The sequence below is a fragment of the Onychostoma macrolepis genome, chromosome 17 (assembly GCF_012432095.1).
Source record: "Onychostoma macrolepis isolate SWU-2019 chromosome 17, ASM1243209v1, whole genome shotgun sequence".
Classification (NCBI taxonomy): Eukaryota; Metazoa; Chordata; class Actinopteri; order Cypriniformes; family Cyprinidae; genus Onychostoma; species Onychostoma macrolepis.
The window spans coordinates 14489968-14515916 of record NC_081171.1 but is presented as its reverse complement, the minus strand read 5'-3'; the positions used below and the strand labels follow the sequence as shown (position 1 = coordinate 14515916).

At 37.8% G+C, this 25949-nt stretch overlaps 1 protein-coding gene across 3 annotated transcripts in view; it reads right to left on the bottom strand.

The window, feature by feature from the left end:
- grid1a (glutamate receptor, ionotropic, delta 1a) overlaps positions 1 to 25949 on the bottom strand; it is a 266174-nt gene that overhangs the window by 70111 nt on the left and 170114 nt on the right. For all 3 annotated transcript variants that reach the window (XM_058749872.1, XM_058749871.1, XM_058749873.1), the window contains 2 exons: positions 20819 to 21103; positions 5207 to 5412 (listed from right to left, as the gene is read on the bottom strand). In XM_058749872.1, the coding sequence (XP_058605855.1) occupies positions 5207 to 5412; positions 20819 to 21103 (491 nt within the window). The remainder of the gene's footprint in view (positions 1 to 5206; positions 5413 to 20818; positions 21104 to 25949) is intronic.

Sequence of the window (25949 nt, the reverse complement as noted above, 5' to 3'; positions counted from 1 at the left end):
CACCCTCCCTTTTTTAATCAGCTCATCCAGAGTGTTCATTGGTGTTTTATGTGATTCGTTAACATGCAACTGGACATGGGTAATTATCTACGGTGTCTCATTAGGGCTGCTTTTGACGGATATGAAGAGGGTAGGTGCGTATTTGTATGTGTAAATGTGTTTGTGCAGATAGGAGAGAGAAAAGCACTCACGTTATAATGAGAACAATGTGATATGGTGTCTAATTGTGTTGTCCACAATTATCTTTATGTCTGTTGGTAAAGTTAATAATTTTGTAAGGGACACACATCCTAACACAACTTAAAATCAAAATGAGTTTGCAGTGCCACCAGTGTTTGTCCATGCAAAACTCATCAAATGCTTGTGAACGCATGTCAAAGACTGACACGGAAGGGAAGGAATTGTTAAATAAAGTCGTTATTTTTGTTTTCTTTGCACACAAAGTATCCTTATAGCTTCATAAAATTACGGTTCAACCACTGATGTCACAAGGACTATTTTAACAATGTCCATACTACCTTTCTGGGTCTTGAACATGGTAGTTGCATTGCTGCCTATGCAGGGTCAGAAAACTCTCAGATTTCATCAAAAATATCTTAATTTGTGTTCCGAAGATGAACAAAGATCTTACGGATGTGGAACGACATGAGTGTGAGTAATTAATGACAGAATGATCATTTTTGGGTGTACTAAACCTTTTAAATAGTGGCTAAGTTAATACAAATGGTCACTAGAATGTTGCTAGATGGTTGTTTATATCCCAAAATGTATGATCATTGCTTAGAAATGGACAAAGGCACAAAAGTTTAAATTTTGGCATCCACTGATTATGAAAACATGACAGTCAAGCTAAAACGTGCCACATTACGCTCCTTTCCTCCACAGTAGCGTGCCTTCTCTCCTCGTTAAAAGTCCAAACCTAATGTTGCTTGATATTAAAAAGAGTTATTAAAAGCACGTTAAGCTGTGATAGAGAACTTAGGTGCTCCCAAGGTGGCTTTCCATGTACGCTCTCTGAGACTGAGCTGAATACAGGCAAACAAAGTACACTTTGGCATTCGGTGTGCACCTAGACCAGGGATGTCAAACTCAAGTAGGTAGGTGTGTTAGACCAGGTTAGTGCTAAACTCTGCAGGAGCTGAGTTTGACACCCCTGGCCTAAACTGTCAAACACACAGGCTTGGTTTGTATTTACATAAACACAGTCAGTTAGGTCTATGTGAATGTAAATAGTTGGGAGAAAGTGTCCGAATACAGAATTTGTGCATTAGGTCTTAAAGTGACAGCAGCCTAATGAACCTGCTGTCATATGTGTCATTACAAACAGACAACAAAAGAAAAAGAGAAAATCACTGATTGCTCTTGACAAAATGACTTTTGTTACTTTAATAAAAATCAAGCTAATTATACAGGGGGCAACTTTTTTAGCAATTTTGCCAGGCAACTTTTTGAGCAATGTTGCTTGGGCACTCTTCCATTGAGAATGGGTAACAAATTTATATCTGGATACTTCGATCGGTCATGGGTCCTGTGTCTCACCAGGTTGCACATTGATGGCAACATTCCCCAAAGTTGCCTGGCAACATTGCTCAAAAAGTTGCCTGGCAACATTGTTCAAAAAGTTGCCCAGTGTATCATCAGCCTCAAAGTAAGTTTAATTCCTACAGTGAAGGCTATGTTGTGTCTTACTTGACATTGTAAACACATCATCACTCTACAACTCTCATCTGGTTGCCCACTGAGGCAAAGCATGGTTGAGCCTGGTCAGTACTTGGATGGGAGACCTCCTGGGAAAAGTACGTTGCTGCTGAAAGTGGTGCTAGTGAGGCCAGCAGAGGGTGCTCATCCTTTGGCCGGGTTGTTCAGGTCCCAGTGCCCTAGTATAGTGATGGGGATGAGGTCCTGACTCTTTGGTCATAAAAAAAATCCCAGGATGTCCTTTGGAAAGAGTAAGGGGTACAACCTGGACAAATTTGCCCACTGGCCTCTTTCCATCATCATGGCCTCCTAATCATCCTCATATCTATTGATTGGCTTCATCACTGTGCCTCCTCTCCACCAATAAGCTGGTGTGTGGTGGGCGTTCTGTATTTAATATATAAATGAAAAAATTACTCATATGATGATAAAAGATTTTGGACTTGTTGATGCCTAATCGTGCTAAATCATGATTACAATATTGACCAAAATAATCATGATTACGATTTTTGTCATAAACGAACAGCCATAATTTGAAGTATCATTCATGTTCAATGTGACAAAGCCCAGACGTCAGAATGAAACATTTAGAGTAAGAGGTCGGTCAAAATCATCTAAGTGATGCTTGAATTAGCAAGCACTGCTAAAAATCACTGCATTCTTTGAAAGCTCACCTTGGCAAAAACTATCATATGATGCAGGTATCTAATGCAGTTCAACAGTAGACCCTGTTCAGCAGCACAAAAGAAATAAGACAGATGTGTGAAGAGCCACCCTCAGGGCCAGCGGCTGCCTTTGTTTTGGATGAAACTGTCAAACAGCTACATGTTTTTCAACATTTTTCATCTCTTCTTGTTGTCAGCTCATTACAGTGATAACTTCCACCAAGCTTTACTGGTATCCTAAAAAACAAGACAAAAACACGCATACCTTCCTCTTTCCTCATTACAGCTTATTCAAACACAATTTAATTACTAGACTCAAATTTAATGTTGTGTTTGCTAGACTTAAAGATCTAAAAAAAAAAAAATCACTGTCTATTCAGACACTTACTGTGTAAAACAATATAGAGACTTCAGATCGAGTCAGAGTCATTCAGCTAATAGGTTTGTGGATCTTCGGAATGAATGGATTTTCGGACATCAGATCTCTTGTGACATTTTTTATCCAGTCATTCCCAGATAGTTTGTGCTTGGGCTCAGTGCCATGTATCCACATACACAAGTGGACGGCTATTTAGTGACAGACTATATGTACTAGATGGATGTACCTTGCGTCCTTGCTATTTTCCACCTGTCTCTGCTTGTCCTGACAGGCCGACACACTCGGCCTAATGCACAGCGGTGGTAATGGCTGTGTGAATCGCATAGAGAGCCATGGAAGAATTAGAGCATGGAGAACCTCCCTAAAAACACAGATAGCAGCTCTCTGAACCCAGCTGTTTATCTGACCGTGTCTCAGAGCAGCAAATCACTGAGGAAATACACACATACACAAGACTTCCCCAAACAGACAAGGTTATTCAGATAAGAGTGAATTACTGCCCACAGGGCTTAGAGCAAGAGAAAGATGGCATAGTAAACTCATCCCTTCGACTGCTCGGAGTTCAATTTAGACTTTTTAGGCTTTAGCAGAGAACTCCTAGGATGTTTTGCAGCTCTAAAGAACTCTATCTCTCAGCTGTCACACTGCTAATCAGCAGAACAGCCTGGAAAACGCTGTCCAAACTGGCCCCAGAATCTCAATCTCAGCACACACATGTTGGTTTCACTATATTAGTATATTAGATTTTATATGGGTGTGGTAATATTTGCTAACTCTAACCCTCACACAAACTTGTTGATATCAGTACATTTAAAGCAAAACATTATTAATTTATTCATTTAACCAACACTTTCAAATTGTGAGGACCGCAAGGCAAACCATTCAAAAGTTTGGGGTCAGTATGATTTTTATATGGTTTTGTAAGAACTCACCATCAAAAATACAGGAAAAACAGTGTTATTGTGAAATTTGATTACAATTTTACCTGTCAATTTTAATATGTTTTAAAATGCAATTTATTCTGTGATGGAAAAGATGAATTTTCTGAAGCCATTACTCTAGTCTTTAGTGTCACATGATCTGTCAGTAATCATTCTTACAGTATATTGATTTGGTGCTCAACATGCATTTCTCATTATTATTATCTAATTATTGTTAAAAAAACAGTATATCTATAGTAAAGTATAGCTAAGCAAACCCAAACACATATACACCAATATACAGAAAAGACACACTATCAGCAGTTTGCTGAGCTGGAAAAGTTTAAGTAAGGATTTGTGAGTGGTGTAAAAGTAATCAGCACTGCACCTTACAATTCACGAGCAGATCAAAGTATGAATGATAAATACTATTTATTTGCAATGCATACTCTATTTTTTGATGCTGCTTCTAGTGGATTCTGCAATAAATTCAGAAGAAAAAAAATTAGCACACAATAATAAAAAGCCAATATAAGATTTTAAAATGTTCCCAGATCGACGGGAAATGTCCTGGAGTGCACGAGTAATGTATGCAGACATATGCAATTCTCACTTTCACAAGCATGAACAGTTTTCAGCCCCCTCTTATCACTTTTACATTAAAAAATGTAAATAAAATAAGTCTATAGGTTGGCAAAATTGTCCTGTAAAGGCTCCAGAAGTTTGGGACTGTAATAGCTGGAAGAGTCACTTTGTTACATCACTTGCTTGAGGGCCCCGTGGCAGTGACCACAGCAGTGTGATGGATTTAGATATAAACAACCTCTTGACACTCAATTGTAATCCCTCACATCCCTATCAGGATTCAAACCAACAACCTTCCAAATGTGACCACAGTCACAAATTTCTCGGTCTAATTTAAACACGATTCTCTCCTCCTTCAACCGTTCAGATCATTTTGCTGAGATTACAGCTAAACAGAATGCAATACACAGGATGAGCCACTTTAGTTATTTTCCAGCCCATTTGGCACAACAGCCATGTGCCTCTCTAGCGAAAGCTTCATTCAAAAATGGCTTTTTATTACCGAACAACAAACACTATTCCACAGACCACACAAGCAATCTTACCATCTAAAAAATTAGGACTTTCTGTAGACTACTGTCCTTATATTAATTAACTAAAGCCAATCCTGACTCTAAAATAGATATTATAATTATTATATGATACAATATAAACACATTTTATTTCTAGAAAAAAAAATATTGTAATATAATTAATATTACAATGAATATAAAATATATGCATATTATGACTGATAATAGAAAGAGAGACTGAAAAATATATATACTATAAAATATAAAAAGACAAAAATAAAAAATATGATACTAAAAAAAAAATATATATATTCAATTTAAAAAAAAATACTCATTCCTAATGACATTATTCATTCCTAAATACATCCATTTTAACTCTAATATTTAAATATTTAATTTTGAACTATACACGTATCGCTTCCGGACTGCTGTTACAATAACACCTACCTGGTGTATGAAGACCTGGGCAGTGCGAGGACTGAGCAGCAGGATGGCCCGTCTGAGCGTGTCCCGGTAACGGTTTAGCTCCTCCATCCTCATCGTGCTGAACAGAGTGGAAAAGACCTTTGTCACATTCCGGTCAACCTGCTGTAGAGACACGTCCAAACCCATTCGAGACGCCTGGTCCAGAAACCCACGCAGTCCCCGCACATCTGAAAGAGACCAAAAGATGACGGTTAAAAGCCAAGACCCATGTGCAGAGAGCTAAAAACAGTATTTAGGAAGAAGCACGAGATGAAAATAGATCAAATATAGACAAAATATTTGATTTGATATCAGAGGTTTCCAGAGAGAATAACGTCCAACCTAATCGTAAATTTCATTCAGGGAAATGATGTTGAAAGGGATAGTAAGATCTGTGAAAATATCTAATTTTGTTTCACAAGAAGAAGGAAGGTCATATGGGTTTGGAACAACATGAGAGTGAGCAAATGATGAGAGATTTTTTTTTAATCAACCATCCATTTAAGTTTTGAAAATTCCGTTCCTTGATCTGGAGATTTGAGGAGTCTAGGAGAAAGAATCCTGTTTTCTTGCCCCTTTGCACATCACGGCTGTCAAATCACGTCGTGTTCAGTCTACTGAAGTGGCTTTTTGATGGCATAATCGTCTGCCATGGAGCTTTCTAACCATCTACTTGCCAAAAGGACATAAGAACCGTCTCCTAAAAGGGTCAAGACGTGAGAGTGAGGCTTCAAGGTCTAATTAGCTATATAGACCAATTATAAAAATGCATGCACACTTCAACTTGACTGTGTTCATTTATGATCTTCACTTTGAGCTGTAATAAAATTTTCATAGCATGACATTGAGACAGTCAAAAAATGTTGTGAAGAGCTACAGTATAACATGTCTGCATCTTTTATATTTTCTCTTTTTTCTTGTAGTCACTGCTTGAAAAAACAAACAAACAAAAAAAAACAAAGCAGAAGAAACAGAATACTCTCAAGAACCTATCAAAGTAAAGAAGCAAAATAGTCTGATAAAAAGCATTACGAGGAGCAGAAAATGTTTAGCCCAGCTGCAGATAGCAGGGTGTTAACAGCAGCTTTATCTCCTCTGTAAACAAATCTAAATCAGTTTTTCAGTAGCAGCTGGTAGTTCTCAACTAGCTTCAAGACTCACACTGCATCCAAATATACTTCTATATAATACAAAATAGTATTTCCACATTATCACAGACAACCACTGCATCAGCTTAAGATCAAAGTGATATTTTTAACATTATGTCAGACACAAGACACATGGCTAAGTACAAAGGTGATGATCTCCCTTTCTTTTTTTCTAATTAATTGTTCTTTTGTTTTCGTTTTTTATTTCAAGTCTCTCTTTTGCTTCAGGCATAAATTTATTCAGACAACCACACAGTCCAGTTTTCAGGGTTACATTGCAACACAAGAAAGCTAATCAGGCATCAAGAATGATCAAATGCCATATTATTTTGTGCATATGTCGTACGTGTGTACTTGATATACTTTATTATAACTCTCCCTCTGTGCAATGTAGTTTGGTATGAGCTACAAACTGTTTCCATGACAGCTGACCATCAAAACAGATTACTTGCTCCACACCAGCCTCAGTGTGCTTTCGAACAACAACCATTTGAAAAGAAATTAAATACAAGTGGATTTAAATACACTAATGAAAACCCTTTCAGCATAATTGGCAATAATCTTAGTAAGCTAGTACTTTTATTTTTTTGCATTTAAATTGTTATTTTCTTAATCCAAAAGCCTGCAAGTCATCCTACTGCATATTAGCATTTAAACACATTCCAAGAGGACAATGAAAAATGAAAACATGATAAATAATAAAAAATACTACTACTACTACTACTACGAATAATAAGTTTTATTATTAGGTATAACATTTTTAAATAATATTCTAGAAATAATATATATATTACAGTATCTCAGCCAACAGAGACTAACTGTAATCAAGCATGTGCTATAAAAAAAAAACCCACGCTAATTGTTAAAATTAGAAAAAGAAAAAAGAAAGTTGATGGAAATTGTGAAAACAGGTCAATTTAACCTACAAGTGACTGAGTGGCACTATATTTAGTGACGTTAGCAGTGCTTCAGTAGACATTCAGCATTCACTAGTATTGAGATATAGCACATAATCTTTTCAAGCAGCTGTTATTTCTGTAGAAGCGTTAGAAATAAGTTTGACAGTTTAAGAGCAGGACTAAAGCATGCTTTCTACATTAACAGAGCACAATGGAGAACGTAAGGCCAGATACACCCTTGGTGCTATTAGCTAAGAAGTCCAGTTAATGGTAAATGTTACTTCACACTGCTATAGCTGATGAATGAACTTCAGCAAATACATCAGGAGGGATTGGATTTGAATCTTTTGAATAAGCTTAACATATTTAACTAATCAAGTCAATATATATTTGCTGGAATCAAATATTATGAACCTAAACTTTTAAATCAATTTATGTCAAAAAATGGTATCAGGTTCTGTGCGAATATTAAAATATACGTACATGCTACAGTGTATGCTGAACCACACTTTATAAATGAATACCTGTGGATGTAGATTACTACACATCACCAAATTCAATCAGTGAATGTCATATTTTGCTCCTTTCTTGATGTTAATGACTTTGCTGTGACTTAAGAATGACCCATTGACATTCCCAACACACACACACACACACACACACACACACACACACACACACACACACGCACACACAGTTTGTTTTTGTGAAAAGTGGGGACATCCCATAGGCGCAATGGTTTTTATACAGTACAAACTGTATGTGCTATTGCCCTACACCAACCCTACACCTAACCCTACCCCTTAAAGGAAACTTTGTGCTATTTCAGATTTTCAATACACTCCATTCTGTGTGATTTATAAGCATTTTGAAAAGTGGGGACATGGGGCAATGTCCTGAAAAGTCACCTTCACCTTGTAATACCCATGTCATACCCTTGTCATTATACAAATTTATGTCCTCATTTGTCACAAAACACACACACACACACACACACACACACACACAATATTTCAATTTCCCCAAACTCTCACAGAGATTAGTTTTGCCATACCATCATAATAATTCAGTTATCACAGCTGTAGTTACAAACTGAAGAAAAAAAATTGACTCTCTTGAGGAGACAGTCTCAGAAATATATAAACAAACAATGTGGAAATCTGTGGAAAGAAAGATCTGAGAGAAGTCTTTTGAGAAACAAATTGGATTTGCTTAAAGAGTGTAATTATATATCTAAAGGCATATACAAGCTGCCGTCTCACTGGGCAAAAACACACGGGTGAAGGAGGTTTGGAGGGAATCAATGGAGTTCTAACAACAAACAGTTGGACTTTATTCTGTTCCGTTCTTTGTAATGAAAATAATGGGCCGAAAAATAAAATACAAGGCTTGCTGTTGGATTTGGAGCTTTGTCATGATTAAAGCAGCAAAAACAAATCGACAGCCATATCATGATGTAATCAGCAAGCTCTTGAATACAAGACCTACAGTTTGATAAAAGCAAAATGTTGCTCACGGTACAGTCAGTAGAATATTACTGAGGAATAAGTTAATAAAAGTTAAACATCAGAGGATTTAAAATTACAACAACAAAGACTGTGTAGTGGACCAAAATGATTACTTATTAACCATACATTAGTTCAGTATTTTATAAATGCATCTTCACAACATGATGCACATTGTTATTAATGGACCTCAGGATGCTTGCTCTTTGCATCAAAGGTCATCGTAAACAACCTTTCAAAAGATGTTTTTAATTGGTTCTGCATAAGGTTAGCAGTAATGAAACATCATCATTTGATCCACTACAAAGATATCTAGACAGTTGCTAGGAGATGGAAAAAATCATTTCATCCGTGGTTTCTTTTTATGATTCTGTTTGTGTCTCAATCCATTGGCCTGCTGTACAGAGATCCGGGGGCCGGAGTGTGAGTATTGCTTATGAAGGCCATGGGGAGTGCTCTTCCTGGAAAGACTTGGAATACTTATGTCCTATTAAACGAGAGGCGGTTTGGCTGACATGCTGTTGATTGGATCCACGTGACAGTGTTGCAGAATTTTCACAGTCCTGAAGAATGCAGCTCATTTAACTGTCTGTGACATGAACTGCCCAGAGACATACGCTGAATGTAAAACGAAGCCGCTGTGTTTCTCTCTTCCTCTCTGTCTCACTTGGGTTCTGCTTGTCTTGAAGAGGGAGCTAATTAAGAAAGGTTCATCATCCTCTTGTGCGAAAGCAGCAAATTATGACACAAACTCTATTATTACCCCCATATTCTGACATAAGAGAGAGACCTCAGCATAAATCACAGCAGTTCAACAAAGTTGACCAGGGGACCACACAAGCACATCCAGAACATTACAAATATAGACAAATACAAAGCATATGCCTTTCATAAAACTTACTGTGGTGAATGACAACCAGGACATGTTAAAAACTGTAAAAATGTAAAGGCAGATGTCATCATTAAACATATGACAGATTGCCTGTGTCAGGCCTGGACTGGCCATCGGGAGTACCAGGGTGAATTCCCGGTGGCCTGGCAGCTAATTTGTGACCCTGGACCACAAAACTTAAGTCTTAAGTCGCTCGGGTATATTTGTAGCAATAGCTACAAATATACCCGAATACATTGTATGGGTCAAAATTATCCATTTTTATTTTACGCCAAAAATCAATAGGATATTAAGTAAAGATCAAGTTCCATGAAGATATTTAGTGAATTTCCTACCGTAAATATATAAAAACTTAATTTTTGGTGAGTAATATGCATAGCTAAGAACTTCATTTAGACAACTTTAAAGGTGATTTTCTCAGTATTTATTTTTTTCTTGCACCCTCAGATTCCAGATTTTCAAATAGTTGTATATCGTCCAAATATTGTCCTATCCTAACAAACCATACATCAATGGAAAGCTTGTTTATTCAAAATTTAACAATTTGGAAAAATTGACACTTATGACTGGTTTTGTGGTCCAGGGTCACATTTGGCCTGCTGCCCTGTTTTTTTATACAGTATTTAGTTATTATTACTAATATTTTATTATGCCTTCTCAGTGTACTAAAGTGATCATTTCTGATTTTTTCATTCGATAATGAATCGATAATAAATCATAAATCAGTTAGTCTTGACTGTCAGCGCTGCACTATTCGAATTGGCTCACGTCAAACGGTTCCAAACAGAACTGATGCGCGGGACTCGATGAAAGAGAGGAAGCGGCCAGAAGAAGCAGTGAAATGTTGCAACATCACTGACCTGTTCAGGGCTTCAAATGCAGGTCAGTTTCATCTGTAAATACGCTAGATAGTTTTGTCTTTATTAATGTAGCTGAGTATTAAACTGCTAGTGGCCTATCTGTTAGGCTATCAGTAGCACCCAATTATTATCATCATTCAGAATACTGTGCTAAAGGACATCAATATTGTTTGTAAAGTTACATTAATTGTTTTTTAGCAGAGGCAGATATTCACATGGATTTATTGTACAGGGAGGGAGGGAGCTAGAGCAGACAGCAACACAAAAATAATATGAGTCACAGCCTAATTATTCAATAGTGTGTTCAGTATTAGAATTTTTCAACAAATATATTGTACTAATTTTGACATTTAGGCACTTTAGAAAATGTGTTTTAATACACAACCAGTCAAAAGGTTTTGATCAGTAAGATTTTTAAAGTCTCTTCTGCTCACCGAGTCTGCATTTATTTGATCTAAAATACAGCAAAAACAATAATATTGTGAAATATTTTTATTATTTAAAATAACTGATTTCTATTTGAATATATTTTGAAATGTAATTTGTTCCTGAATTTTCAGCATCATTACTCAAGTCTTCCGTGTCACATGATCCTTCAGAAATCATTCTAATATGCTGATTTGCTGCTCAAAAAACATTTATTATTATTATTTTTTCAGGTTTCTTTGATGAATAGAAAGTTCAGAAGAACAGCATTTATCTGAAATAGAAGTCTTTTGTAACATTATAAATGTATTTATCATCACTTTTGATCAATTTAACACCTTGCTAAATAAAGTAATTATATAGTATAATTTAAGAGTACTGCTCCAGTGACAAGCTGTTGTACCCCAAAATGTACAATTTTGGCCCCTTTTTTTCTCTGTGTGGCCTGAATGAGTGTGAGATTTCCCGGCCTGAAATTGCGTCCCAGTCTGGCCCTGGCCTGTGTGCGTGTGAGATTGCAAATTAAATCACTTCTCAGAAAGATGCTATCAGCTCTACACTAAAGCAAAAGGACACATTACTCAGCGGCATGCTAAAAAAAGGGGCACTTGTAAACATTGGGACTGCTCAGCCAAAACATCAATTAAACTGAGAACTCGCTTACAAAACCAACTTTCACAGGCCTGTGGGCCAGCTTACTGTTGTTTATAAATTGCATAACACAAAAAGATTTCAACATTGAGATGTTTTATAGACTCGCTTTATGGAGGTTGAACATACACAAAAATACTGTAAAAGAGGGGTTCAGGCAGCTCAAGGGAGAATCAGTTGCCAAGAAACTGACACTCCCACACCAAAGTTAGTAATAATCTAACATTGCACAGAAGTTGATTGATGGAAACAACAAAATAGCTACAGTATTTTAAACCAAACAAACACACATTCCTCTTTCATTAGCATAGGTGTAAAGAGTACCTCAAGATGCTCAAGTGGCACTAGTCCTCAACACCTATGACATACGAGTGGAAAAACAAGAAATAATTAATTTGTGCAGAAAGCAATCGTGTTTATTTACTAAAATTAAAATAAAACTGAACACCTCAAAATTGCAATAAATCAAGGTCGTCATAACAGCCTCTTATGTCTACAAACACTCAAGTCTCAATGAAGCTTAAGTGTTGAGAAAGGGCATCGGTAAACCAGTATCCTTCAAAATTATGTCTTCAATATATTGATATATAAAATACTGTTAAGTACTATTAAAAAGTCAATGGGTGTGCTGGTTTCGGCTTCATCGCCGGCTGCAGCCATGTCCTCGATTCATATGTGAATACCTTTGATACCTTTGAAAACAGCCAAAAAGATACTTAGGTACAGTAACTAAATACATTTACACAAATACTCTACACCACTGTTCATTAGATCATTGAAACTATTAATTTAGTTGAAAACCAGATTAATTAGCAAAATCAATTTGTCTGAAAGGTTACTACAGAAGTGTCCTTCATTTTTCTGTTCACTCCAGTGAAGAGATAAATAATGTTAACTTCAAATGCTATGAAAGCTTTTCACACAGCAATCCTTCAAGGCTGTTTACTTGTCCTTCTAAAAATAATATCCTGAAATGCAGTTGGCTAGAATAACTGAGTAAATCAATGCAAATAATGAGATGAGTTTCTGCAATACAATTCAAACAGACATAATTAGTGGTAACATTTTTTAAATGAGCAATAAAAGAGTCCACAGCCTTAATCAAACTTACCAAGAGTAAACCCATTCAAACTATACATGCCACTGCAACCTGATTGCCACCTAAATCCATTTCAAAATGTCATGGTTTTGATTACAGATAAATCGGCCAAACAGAGGTAACTTTCTGTACTTTTATTGGCAGTATAAAAAAAATAAACAAAGTTCACAAAGTTCAGTTCAGTCTGATTGGTACTTATTTCCCATTTATGCAGGCTATGTACAAAAATACATAATGTTGATGTATCATCTCCTGTGCTGTGTTGTTTAAGTGAAGTTGCATAAGCAGGCACCAGTACTTTTTCTATCAGCAATGGAGGAGGAGGATGTTTACGAAGTACTCAAAGGTGAGAAATGAGAGGAACAGAGTGAGAAAAACCTATTTACTCAACTCAGATCGAGCTTTAGATGCTTTGAGAGTTAGTTATAAAGTCTTCTCACTTTATTCACATAGAAGCAATCAGGTTTTAAGACAATTATTAATTAATTAAAAGATCCAAATGTGACATTTATGTGAAACCAAGGTGCATGCAGACACAATCTCTCTCAAATCGAACACATTTGGGGACAAATCTCACTTAACAGCTGAACTACTTTTCTGGTATTTCAACCATCTGTATAGGAGTAACAGCTCACTCGGATCAGTTTTCCCTGCGATCAGATTCTGGGTATGTTTAACACACCCGCAGCCTGTGGTTTTCAATTTGTACTGCCAGTGTCCCTGCACCAGTGGAACAGAAGTGACATGAGCAGAACTGAGACTCAGTAAATGATCTTCTCTCTTTTTCATGCAGGGTATCAAAATGTAAGATCATTTACGCAATGTACGGTACCTCAAATGTCACTGCTTTTTATAGGGTCTAAAACCCCTCTCATTGCATTTATGTTTAATATAGAACATGCTGTGCACATTGGCATATTTTATGAAATAATGGTTTTGTTGAAAAGTTAAAGGCAAAGGGGTAGATTTGGATATGGGCGCCTATTTTTTCAAGCCATCACAGTTGTGACTGATTGCAATATAAACATTCAGAGACGTGTTTTCATTTGTAAAACGCCTACACAATGTTGTCCATTACATTACCTTAAGCAGCAATTTACAACCCAGTTAACAGCTGGTTGAACCACTTGTCTAAAACCACTTGTTGAAACACTTGTCTAAAGGAAACAATGCAGAGAACCTTTACATTTAATTATTTAATTCCACTGTATTTATTAGTATTATTATTCATTGTACACACACACACACACACACATATATATATATATATATATATATATATATATATATATATATATATATATATATATATATATATATATATATATACATATATATAATTGACAAATATAGACAGATGGACAGAACAATATATAAAATCAGAATGACAGAAAAATATACAGTGGTGGCCAAAATGATTAGAACATGATATGAAGAAACAGAACAAACTGAGACAGGCTAAATCCAGAAGAACTGTGGCAACATCTCCAAGATGCTTCAAGAGACCTACGTGTAAAGCTACCTGAAAAATGATTTGCATGTGCACCTAGGGCAAAATCTGCTTTAAACACAAAGGATAGTAACATCAAATGTTGATTTAATTTAGTTAACAGAAGTTAATCGATAAAGAAAATCTATTTATGGCATTATTATTCAAAGCATCCTCATTTTACAGCATTTTTACACAAGTGCCTAAAACTTTTCACAGTACTGTAGCTTTGCAGGGAGGTTTCTTGAAGCATCTTGGGGATGTTGCCACAGTTCTTCTGGATTTAGTCTGTCTCAGTTTGTTCTGTTTTTTCATATCAATCCAGACAGACTGGATGATGATCCGATCAGATCTCTGTGTGGAGCACTGGCTGTTGTGAATCCTTGTGCAAACAAAAATCTCACTGGATTATTACAGTTAATGGCAACATGAATGTTTGTAAATGTAAACTGATATTTCCTACTGACACACTACAGCAAAAGATATAAATAACTCACTTAAAACCATTTTTAGCTGACGAAAATACTAGTGTTCTAATAATTTTGGCCACCACTGTAGACAGACAGACAGACAGACAGACAGACATGAGCATATAAAAACAAGTGACCAACAAAATGTCCCTTCCAATGTGAAAATAAAACCTACGGCCTTGCCAAGAAGCCTCTTATCGGTGTGTCTGGTATTTTAGGCCATGAGGAACATCCAGAGTGATTGTCCTCCTGTAGGAGGGTGCCATGCTCAGTGCTGAGAGCTCTGCACCACCATCAATCATGTTTTATGTCTTGATTGGGGCTTTTCCTCTGACCTCTGCGATACATTTTGAAGGATGTTACCTGCTCCAGGGTGTTTGGTGGTCTGACTCATCTCAGCCCATTGTCAGAATCTGCCTGAAGCCAAATTCAGCAGCACATATAGTCTTAGCATAAATGCTGAGCTATTTCGAACACAGTGTAGCCGCATATTTTCTGAAATAGATGTCAGCTATGTGGACCACAAGGGAGTTCTGCTTTGACTAGGGGGATTAAAATGCCCCATCATGGATTTGAGTTGCTTTTTATCCAGACCTTTGAATCTGTGATGGCAGCCTGTTAGCACAGCAAACAACCCAAGGAGAGAGCTATGGGCTAAAGAGGCTTGCTTGGGATAATGGGGATTTTAAGAAGATAAGATAGGAACAAAAGAAAATTGGGCCTGCATGCTTGTTAGAGTTCACTCAAAAATAAAAATTCTGTCATCATTTATTTTTCCATGCAACAACAATGAAAAATTCAAGGATGTCACCCTTCAAAAAGAACGAAAAAAGTATTCCATCTCACTCGACTGCTATATTCCAAGTTATTTGCAGCCATATGACAGCTTTGTTTGAGGAACAAGTCATTTGATAACCTTCCCTTTAAGCAAGCTGTTAAACTTCGAAGAAATCATTTAAAATTAATCAACCATTTCATTGAAAAGACTCAAAGGACCAAATCATTCAAAAATTGAACAACACTTTTTTTTTTTATTATTATTATTATTTTTTTTTTTATCAAGCTATAGGGTGTAGGATCAAGTATAGGATTTTGTGTGACTTCAATTTATGTTTGTTCCTCTAACAAAAATATCATATGGCTTTTTTTAAATTTGAAATGTACAGCAGTGCATTTTGGTGTTATGGTTTTGCATTCAATGTGTTGCTGTCATGAAGTGTAACAGAAAGACCAACCTAAAACAGTAACCTCCGTGTTTTTCCCCTCCGTTTTGTTTCCTCATTTTTATCTCAGTGGTTTTTTTTCGCATTTGTGTCCCCATGGATCCCCTTGTCCGGCCCATCGATGCGGTGCGAGCCCCACGGGACTGACATCCTCCAGCGTCGCCGGGGCTGGAGTATCCCTCACCTCCGCCTCCAGCTTCCTCGGCCCAGACTCCGCCTCGGTCCGTTGACCCAGTGGCTCCACCTTGGCTCCTAGCTCCCTCGCCTCCACCGTCACCAGTCAATCCTCCAGCTCCACCAGGCTCCCTCATCCCTCCGGCTCCGCCTTGGTCGGGCGTCGACCCGCCATCGTCTCAGGACTCCGCTCCTCCAGCTGCACCTCGTCGCTCCGTCTCACCGGCTCAGTTGGGCTCCTTCCTCCCGCCAGCTCCACCTTGGTCCTCAGTCACTCTGGCTCCGGAGCTCTGCCTTCGCCTCGGTCGCCAGAGCACTCGGCTCCACCTTGGCCCCCCGGATCCTCGGCATCCCCCTGGCTCGTCGGCTCTCCGTCCCTGCCTCGGGCTCCTCCACCACCTGCTCCACCGCCGTTGGTCGGCCCCCTGGAGTCGGCGACCATGCCTCCTCCATGGCTCCTCCCCCCGTCGGCTCCACCGTGGGCCATCATCATGGCTGTGGCCTGGGTCCTGCCAGGCTCCTCCTGCTCTGGGTCCCTCCTGTCTCCTCCCTGGCTCCTCCCTCCTTCGTCGCCTCCCTGGTCTCTGTCTGCCGGCCCCCTTCCGGTTGTCCGTGCTCCTCCTGAGCCTCCGCCATTGTTCCCACCCGTTTCCCGCTCCCCTCTGTTGTTCCACGGTGCGAGGACGCACCTTCCGGGAGGGGGGAGTAATGTCACGCCCCTGGACTGTTTTGTTGTGTTTTTGCTCCCCATGTGTTCCCTGTGACCCAGTTTTTCCCCTGTCTTGATTGTTTATTTGATTCCAGGTGCGTCCCCTTAGTTCCCTCGTTATCCTGACATTATAAGCCCCAGTCCATTCAGTTCATGTTTGTTGGTCTTTGAGTGTCTACCCTGCCTATGATCCCGTTTGAATTAAATACTCTCCTTTAGTGAATTCCTCGTCTCCTCGTTCCTGGTTCCCTGCTCCCCGTGAAGTGTGACAGTTGCATGACAAAAAGAGCAACCAGTACTTAGTAACTAAGACTAAACCTATTGGTCAAAAAACATTTTCGTAAACTGAAATAAAATTTAAATTTCTAAATAAATGAAAAACTAAAACTAAACGAAACTAACAACAGTAACTGAAAAACTAACGAAAATAATAATTAGCAAAAATAAATAATCGTGTTTGTGATTTAATAAGCTCTCATTCTGTGCCAGAAAATGGGACCTGTGGTTGTTTAGGGAAACAGATGGCGCTTCATGCACGTGAGCTACGTCCTAAGTGGCTATTCACAAAGAATGCGTTTTTGCATTTAAAAAACAAGACACGGGCTACGAAATGGGAGATAAATAACTATAAAATATGAAATGGGAAATAATAATAATGCACATCTTACAGCGCACAAACGTTTAAAAGCGTGCTTGACGTGCGAACAACATGAGAGTGAGTTAACAGACACAGAATTAAAAGTTTTGGATGCGCTGACTTTAGTGAATAGTCATTTTGTCATGCTTTGCGATTACTATGGTAACGTCCGCCTCGAGTCCATGACACGAGCACCGCCTTGACTGTATAAAACGCATCCAAAAACAAGAGAAAGCGATAGCCGCGCTGTATTTTCACCGCTGGCCGTGTTGTGTAAAAGGGGCTTTAGAACTGGGATTGATTGCGTTGCTCATCTGAAGCGCGTGTGCGCTGGAGCGACTCATCAAAGTAAAGTGCAAACATCATTTAAATAACCATATCGCATTTATTTTTGTGTAGTATGAGTCTTCTTATTGTGTATGTTCATTGAGGGAGACGGGACATACAGTAGTGTGCACCGGTGGCTCGTATGTGCAAAAAATTCAACAAATTAATGCATTGAAAACACAGATGGACAAAAAATAAAGTTTCAATGACGACTGCAAAGAACATGCCTGCGTCCCAAAGTGCACACTGTCCATGCTAAATTCTATCTGATATTAGTCATTTTTAATACTATTTAGGGCAGATAGGGTGGATAGTATGCACACTGGGACGCAGGGCATGTTTCCTCAAATCCAGCACTGGAGGGCCATTACTGTCCTGCAGAATTTAGCTCCAACCCTGATAAAAACTCAACTGGCTGATGCGGTTTAGTAACTCTGAAAACTTTGATTTGATAACTATTGGCATATTAAGCAAGATTACATATTTAATATGAATGAATATGAACATGAATATGAATTAATAAATTGTATACATATAAGTTGCGTATTTTTGTTTTTTGTTGAATTGTAAAGAATTATTTTATTTTCATTATTAAGAGGTTTGCACAAGAGTTAACTGTAAACTGCAAACATTCAACTTTGCTAAAATTAAATGTCTTGGTTTGGAAGTGTTCCATTAACTCTGTTAAACTATAATTACTAACACTAAAACTGAAACTAAAATATATAAAAACTAAATAGAAATGTGTTTCTATTTAGTTAGTGTTTCTATTTAGTTAGGAAATTTGAAAACGATATTAAAATAAAAAAATAATTTAAAAATTCAAAACTATAATATCCTTGACCAGTACATTGCTTCTCTTTTGTTGTGCAGAAAGTCATGCAAATTTGGAAACAACATGAGGGTGAGAACATTTAATTTTTGGGTGAACTATCCCTTAAAAAGGCAAGTTAAATAAACCAAAAAATCCTTTGTTAAAATTCATTGTTACAAAGCCTGCGGCACTGCAGAGGAGACTCTTATAGTTTAAGTGTTAATTGGTGTCAGTAGTAAGTACAGAGAATTTTTATGAGGGAGCTTTATGCTTGACCTTCTCCAACAAGACCTCAAAATTTATTGTGTTGTTTTCAGGAAACAATACACCCCACACTTCAGTCTGAACAACCAACTTACAGTTAAAGCTGTAGAACTAAATACCTTATTAATGTAGACGGTAAATACTGAAGAAACACTTGTCAGCAGATTCCAGGAATTCTCAAACCCATAAATACATTTTACTGTCAGATAGGACTAAAAACAGAGAAGAATAATTAACAGCTAAGGTGCTTCAAGCCTGGTATTATTCTTAGGGGCAGGTTTTGTTTTAGATAAAACCAAGATTGAGACCGGGAAGTCTTGCAACCGGCTGAGTTGCATCATCTTCAGTTTACACAAACAAAAATGAGCTAGAGGGGTGAAATTACATTCGTTCATGTCTACCACACTCCTGGGGGTACAGTCTTAAAGGGATACTCCACCCCAAAATGAAAATTTTGACATTAATCACTTACCCCCATGTCATTCCAAACCCGTAAAAACTTAGTTCGTCTTCGGAACACAATTTAAGATATTTTAGATGAAAACCGGGAGGCTTGTGACTGTTCTATTGACTGCATAGTAAATTGCACAGTCAAGGTCCATAAAAGTATGAAAAACGTAGACAAAGCAGTCCATCTGCCATCAGACATGCAATCTGAATTTTATGATGTGACGAGAACACTTTTTGTGTGTAAAAAAACCCAACAAAATATCGACTTTATTCAACTTTTTCTGCTCCTCCGTGACACTTCCTGCAAGCGCGTTCATGAGTTCATTAGCAGAGCACGACGCAAGCACGCCTCAGATGACGCAGGAGGCCTACTGACGTCGAGGCCAGCGTACACTGTAAACGGCGTTTACGTGCTGCGTCATCTTGTGTTCCGAAGACAAACAAAGCTTTTATGGGTTTGGAACGACATGGGGGTAAGTGATTAATGACAAAATTTTAATTTTGGGGTGGAGTATCCCTTTAAGGATTAAGGTTTTCACTGTTTATCTGCTGGTTTGAATTAAAATGTTTCCTACATGTTTTCCATTTACACTACCATTCAAAAGATTTTTTGAATGTTTTCGAAAGGCGTCTCTTACACTGACCAAGGGTGCAATTATTTGATTTCAAATACAGCAAAAACAATAATATTGTGTAAAATATTAATATCTGAAATAAACATGGTCTTTTTTTAAATAAATATTTAAAATGTAATTTCTTCCTGCGATGACAAAGCTGAATTGTCAGACAGTCTTCAGTGTCACATGATCCTTCGGAAATCAATATAATGAAACATTTATTAATAATATCAATGCTGAAAAAAGATGCTTAATATTTTTGTGAAAACCGTGATGCATTTTTTTTTCAAGTTTCATTCATTCATTGTTTTGTTTTTTTTGTTTTTTTAACAGTATTTTTTAAAAACAAACAAAACCTTATTGACTCCAAACTTTTGAACAGGATCAGGCTGAAAGAGGTTTGTTTAAGGTTAGGATGCATTGTTAGGGTAAAGGTAAAAGGAAAAGAGCAATCAGTCTTGGTTACATTAGGTTACATTTCGAGAGAGGTCAGCAGAGGTCTGACATAAATACAATTCTGGATTGACAGCCAAACTCGATTTCCATAGAGCTGAACATCACTGGCTCAAAAAAGGATTCAGAAGGTTATCCAAGTCCACATTTTATATATCTTGAAAATTTTATGGTTTTCAAAACACTACAATGCTGAGGCTAGTTAACAACTGACAGTTTGCCTTTTAGTCTACCCGAGTCCAGCTGCTCACATCAAATTTTAACTTCAGAGCTGATGTCTTTGTACTATGAAGGATTTTTTTGAAGCATTGCTTATGGACAGCATAACTTTCTTTTTTTGCTTTGAAATTATGCACCAAAATATCATGAGAAATTGTGAATTCTAGCTCATGTCACAAAGTTACTGTCTCCCTTTACATCAGTGTCACTCCTGCCCTAACCAGCCTCCCAACTGGAGATGGGCCAGTCACCCACTCGCGTCACTCACCGTACTCGCTGTCATAGAAAACGATGAACTTGTGCCAGCGGAGTTCAGAGACAAGGGTGATCATGACATCATTCAGACGCACAGGAGGGCGGGCGGCCAGCGTGTAGCGCTCTCCGTCGGGGCTGGGATTGAGCTGGCACTCGGCGCGGGGTGTGCCGTCTCCGTTCCTCTGAATGAACAGGTGAGGAATGTGCATGGCATCCGTGAGAGACTGTAGTGCATTGGCTGCAGCACATCCCGTCGACGACACCAAAGCCAGTATCCCCTGATTCATGAGCTCACAGGCTGGAAAGAGAAAGGGAAGAAAAATCAGCAACACAGTTAGGCTCGAAAATTTGATTGTCCAGGTGTCATAGGCACTACTTTACAACAGTTAAGCACATTGACCATTACTGAACTTATGGTTCATTTTCATCAACCAGCGGCAATTAATGCAGCAAATGTCAGGGTGATCCCACAGAGAACAGGTGGGGTAATGTGTCCAGATTTCACAGGGCAAATGCAAATCTCTTCAGTGTATTGCCATATGCTGCTAATTTATTGCTTCTGTTAAACACCAGTGTAACAATTTCTCAAGGAAATCTAGTTAAAGTGGACATAAATAATTTATGAGATATGACATTTTATAGATGTTGAGCCGCAGGTTAGGAAACATTCACTTGTACATATACTGTAGTTACCCTTGTTTTTTACAATGATAAAACGTCGATTTTAAATCCAAGGCTCTTCCATGGTGCATTTCTGACAATGTGCCTATTTAAAAAGGGCATTGTGGCATAGAAAAATGGTAGTAACATTATCAGCTTTGTTCCCCCATAGTATATGACTACAGCACAAAATCAGTGGCGGTTTTAGGCATGGGCGAACCGGCCAGTCGCCCGGGGCGGCATTTTTTCATGACACGTGGGGGGCGGCACAAGCACTTGAAAAAAAAAAAAAAAATCATCTGCACCGCTAAGCGGTTTTCTATTATTTATCATATAACTGTGTGGGGAATTGGCAAATTGGCGCCCCTGCTTGCTGAGAAGGTACCGTGCACAGAAGCTGTGTGAGAAGTGGAAAGGGGATTGGGGCGCGGGCGCGGGACAGTTCACCTCTCCCAAATGGAGCGGACAAGGAGGGCTTGTCCGCTCCATTAGTGGGACAAGTGGGCTAAAGTCAGTCACACCTTGACTTTCTTCCAAATAACGCACATTTCATTCATAATATTAAAACACAGGCCTATAATTTGCACGTTTTAGTTTTTTCTGAATTGTGTGAAATGGCTAATAAAAATAGGTAATACAAAACGATTATGTGGAGGTGAATTGGTTTAGTCTTGCCTTCTGGTCGTGAGTGACAGTGTTGGGGGATGGGAAATCTGTTGATTGTCGAGTGCCAAATAAACACAAAGTGTTTATTATGTATATAGAGTATATTTACTTAAGTTCTGGTGGGATGTGCGCTCAGAGGGGGTCTCGTCCGGAGAGTAATTCAATGTAGAACCGCCACTGCACAAAATCATTACATTTATGCACAAATGCATCTTGGAAAAGAGGTATAATATATGTCAAAAATCATCTGACTTCATTCTTCATTTAAACATGTTATTTCCAATTCTTTTCTCACATTTATACAAATCAAAAGTAGTTAGGGCACTTTGTTGTATTTATTTGCATTGTAATGAATATTTTATCATAGATTCCAAAAAGGGGGACTGCAAATTAATTTTGTCTGTGACAGCACAAAAAGTTTTACAACTGCAGAAGCTGGAAAATCAATTATTAATAAAACCAAAACAGCATTCAAAATGCACAAAGCCCACTGTACGGAGAGCGGCTAATGGAGCTGGAATTATTTCCAAGTAAAATAAAACAACCCAGTCATTTCTGTAACTTTCACACAATAACTGTTTGTCCTCGTGTCCCCAGAGAGGCTGTGTGCTAGATTCATTTCAGCAAAGTCTGGATTCAGATTGGCTCAGCACAAAGGTTTTAAAGAACGGTTATCTAAAGATGTAGGTAGATCAATGGATTACAAATCCCAATGATAATTAGAGGAAACACACTGATTTTTTTTTTTTAAAGCAAAGAAACTAATTACTTTTTTCTAAGAAGCTGAGAAAATAATTTTGAACAAAGCCACCAGAGAAAATACTCAGCAAAACATCTGAACAAACACACTTTAAATTGTTATTCAGCTGAATGGATCCACCTTAATTGAATACAAAATACCCTAAAACACTAACAGTCCCCTAATAGGGTTTGCATATAGGCTGCTGAACACAATCCAAAATCTTTTTTTTTTTAAATAAGCTTTTAGACACAAACAACTGAAAAGCTCCAACAATCAGCAGCTCTGTGTGGTTTACAATAGTATAAATAAGATGCAAGTTATGAAAATCAAGTGAATTTATGGTCCATTACAAACAAAATGAGAAATGTCATAATTTATTTCGCCTCAAATTGTTCCAAACCTGTATGAGTTTCTGGTAACACTTTAGAACAGGGAACACTTATTCACTATTAACTACGACTTTTCCCTCAATAAATTCCTAATTTGCTGCTTATTAACAGTTAGTAAGGCAGTTGTTAAGTTTAGGTATTGGGTAGGATTAGGGATGTAGAATAAGGTATTAATATGTGCTTAATTACTACTAATAAATGGCTAATATTCTAGTAATATGCATGCTAATAAGCAACTAGTTAAGAGACCCTAAAATAAAGTGTTACCGAGTTTCTTTCTTCTTTTGAGCACAAAACAAGATATTTTGAAGATTGTGGGAAACCAAAACCTGGTTTGGTTACCCACATTATTCAAAATGTATTATTTTATGTTCATCAGGAAAAAGGAAAGAAAATTATACAGGTTTGGAATGACATAAGAGTGAGTAAATGATGACAGAATTAAACTTTTTAGGTGAACTATACCTTTAAGACCCGAACTTGACTGAACTCAACATTCATCTAATTTGACATAAAAACACAGAATAATGCTTAGAAAAGTAATATCTTACTCAGATATAACAGATAAATGTGTCTGTTCATGACTTGGCAAGGTTTCTGATGAGCTTCTTATCGCTCCATAACTATGCAAATAGTGCAATTTTTTATCTTTAAAATGTCTGTGTGTGTATTATAGAGCTACGGGGGAATATAGGTGTGAAAAGTCTGATAGATAAACGCATCTGCTGATTCTCATCACAGAACTACATTTCCTTAGATAAATCCAGAAAAAGAAAGATGATAAGACTGATAGGGGTAGAAAGAATAAGAGAGGAATAAGAAACTCCAGTTTTCTATGTAATGTTGTCAAGATACAGCCGATAGACAATGGCTAAACAGTCACAACTCCATCAATCAACCAGACAGCATCCCCAAGTTCAGAGCAAGAGAAACGTCCACAAGCTGCAGGGCACAGCAAAACACGCCACAGGAAACCTATAAGTCATATGAGAACAGCCATTAAACCATCTGATGTGGAAATTCACACTGGAAATGTTTGCTGGTCCACGAATCTATACATTCTTACACATCTTGGTGAAGACAACCGCAAAACAAAGGGTTAGTTCACCTAAAAATGATATCTCTGTCTATCTCTGTTCCAAACCTGTATGACTTTCTCTCTGCTGTGGAACATCTAAAGATATTTTGAAGAACGAAGAATGTTTTTATTCATACAATGAAAGTCATTTGCATCCCACCGATAAAAAGAGAAGACCTAAAAAGAGAAGATTATTTTTTTGGGTGAACTATCTCTTTAATGAAGGTTTTCCATCAACATTGAACAGATGCTTCTCAGCCAATCAGAGAAACGAGATGGAAATACACAAACATGCATCGCTATAGTGTGAGTAGAATTAGATTAGAATTTAGTGTAATAATAACTCTGCCATAGCCCCTCTCTCTCTCTCTAAATCCACACATAGCTTCTTATGCAGATTATGGCATATTATGGAGTAATACTCAATTATAGTGGCACGGTTTATGTACAGGGTGAACGGCACTATTCTTTGTAATCCCTGATTTTGGGATTTGAATATTGTGCGTCTCTGCAACGTTGATATAATGCATTTAAAAATGTATTTGGCATGCAGATTAGAGCCCTTTATCACCAAACAGGATTTAAAAAATTATCTCAAGGAGAGCTCAAATCAGAACGCAGGGATAATTCACAATCAGGCATTAACACACGGCCAAATGAAATTAATTAATCCACAGCTCACAGCGCACCTCCAGGGTCTCTGTGTCATTGATTTGAAAAGGCACCGTGTCATAACATTAATGATACGGCAATAGAGACGGACGATGGGTGATTCTCTTACCAGAAATTACATAAGTCATGCCGCCAGGATGATTTCACACTAACGGACAGATGTTTTCATTGGTATTTGTGAGCAGAGAAAGAGATGCTCAAGGTGTTGTGGACGGGCTTCCACCCAGTAGGGTGCTGTTTGTGGTTTGATAAGGCAACTGTGGCCTTTACGCCCAGTCCAGCAGTCTGTGACTGCAGCCATGACTTCAAGACTGAATTCAGAATAGAGAACGATAACAGTGTGTGTATTCAGAATGTGTGGGTGTATGTAAGAGTGTGTGTATGAACTGTATGTGTGTAAGATGGCATGTCCACCGAAGCAGCTTAAAAGATTACCAGACCACAAACATCAACCCCTACAAAATCCCATAATCCTGTTGGAATTGGCATCATCAAAGACATCCCATACCTTGTACTATCAGAAGGAAAACGATAGTCCATCCGTGCACGATGAAGAACCCTATAATTAGCATTTTTTGTCCTAAAACACACACATATTAAGCCATCAATGTGCAGATTCCAAAGAATGTAGTGTATTATACGGGGAAGGCATAGGCTATATAAAAACATCCCAAAACATGCTATCTGCCATGTTTCTATATGCCCCTTTACTGAACGTATATCTTACTTGGGTGGTACAAGTGCAATTTCACTTTGAGAAACAATGTAAAACAACTCACACAAGTGTTTACACTTGAAAAGAGTCGCTCGATTCACATCTATCTGATTTTTTTTTATTTTTTGTTCCTGTACCTATAACTTCTTGGTTCAACTCTTTGGATGAAAGTGTATACCTTAACTAAAACGTAATGAGCAATTCACCCAGAACAAATTTTGT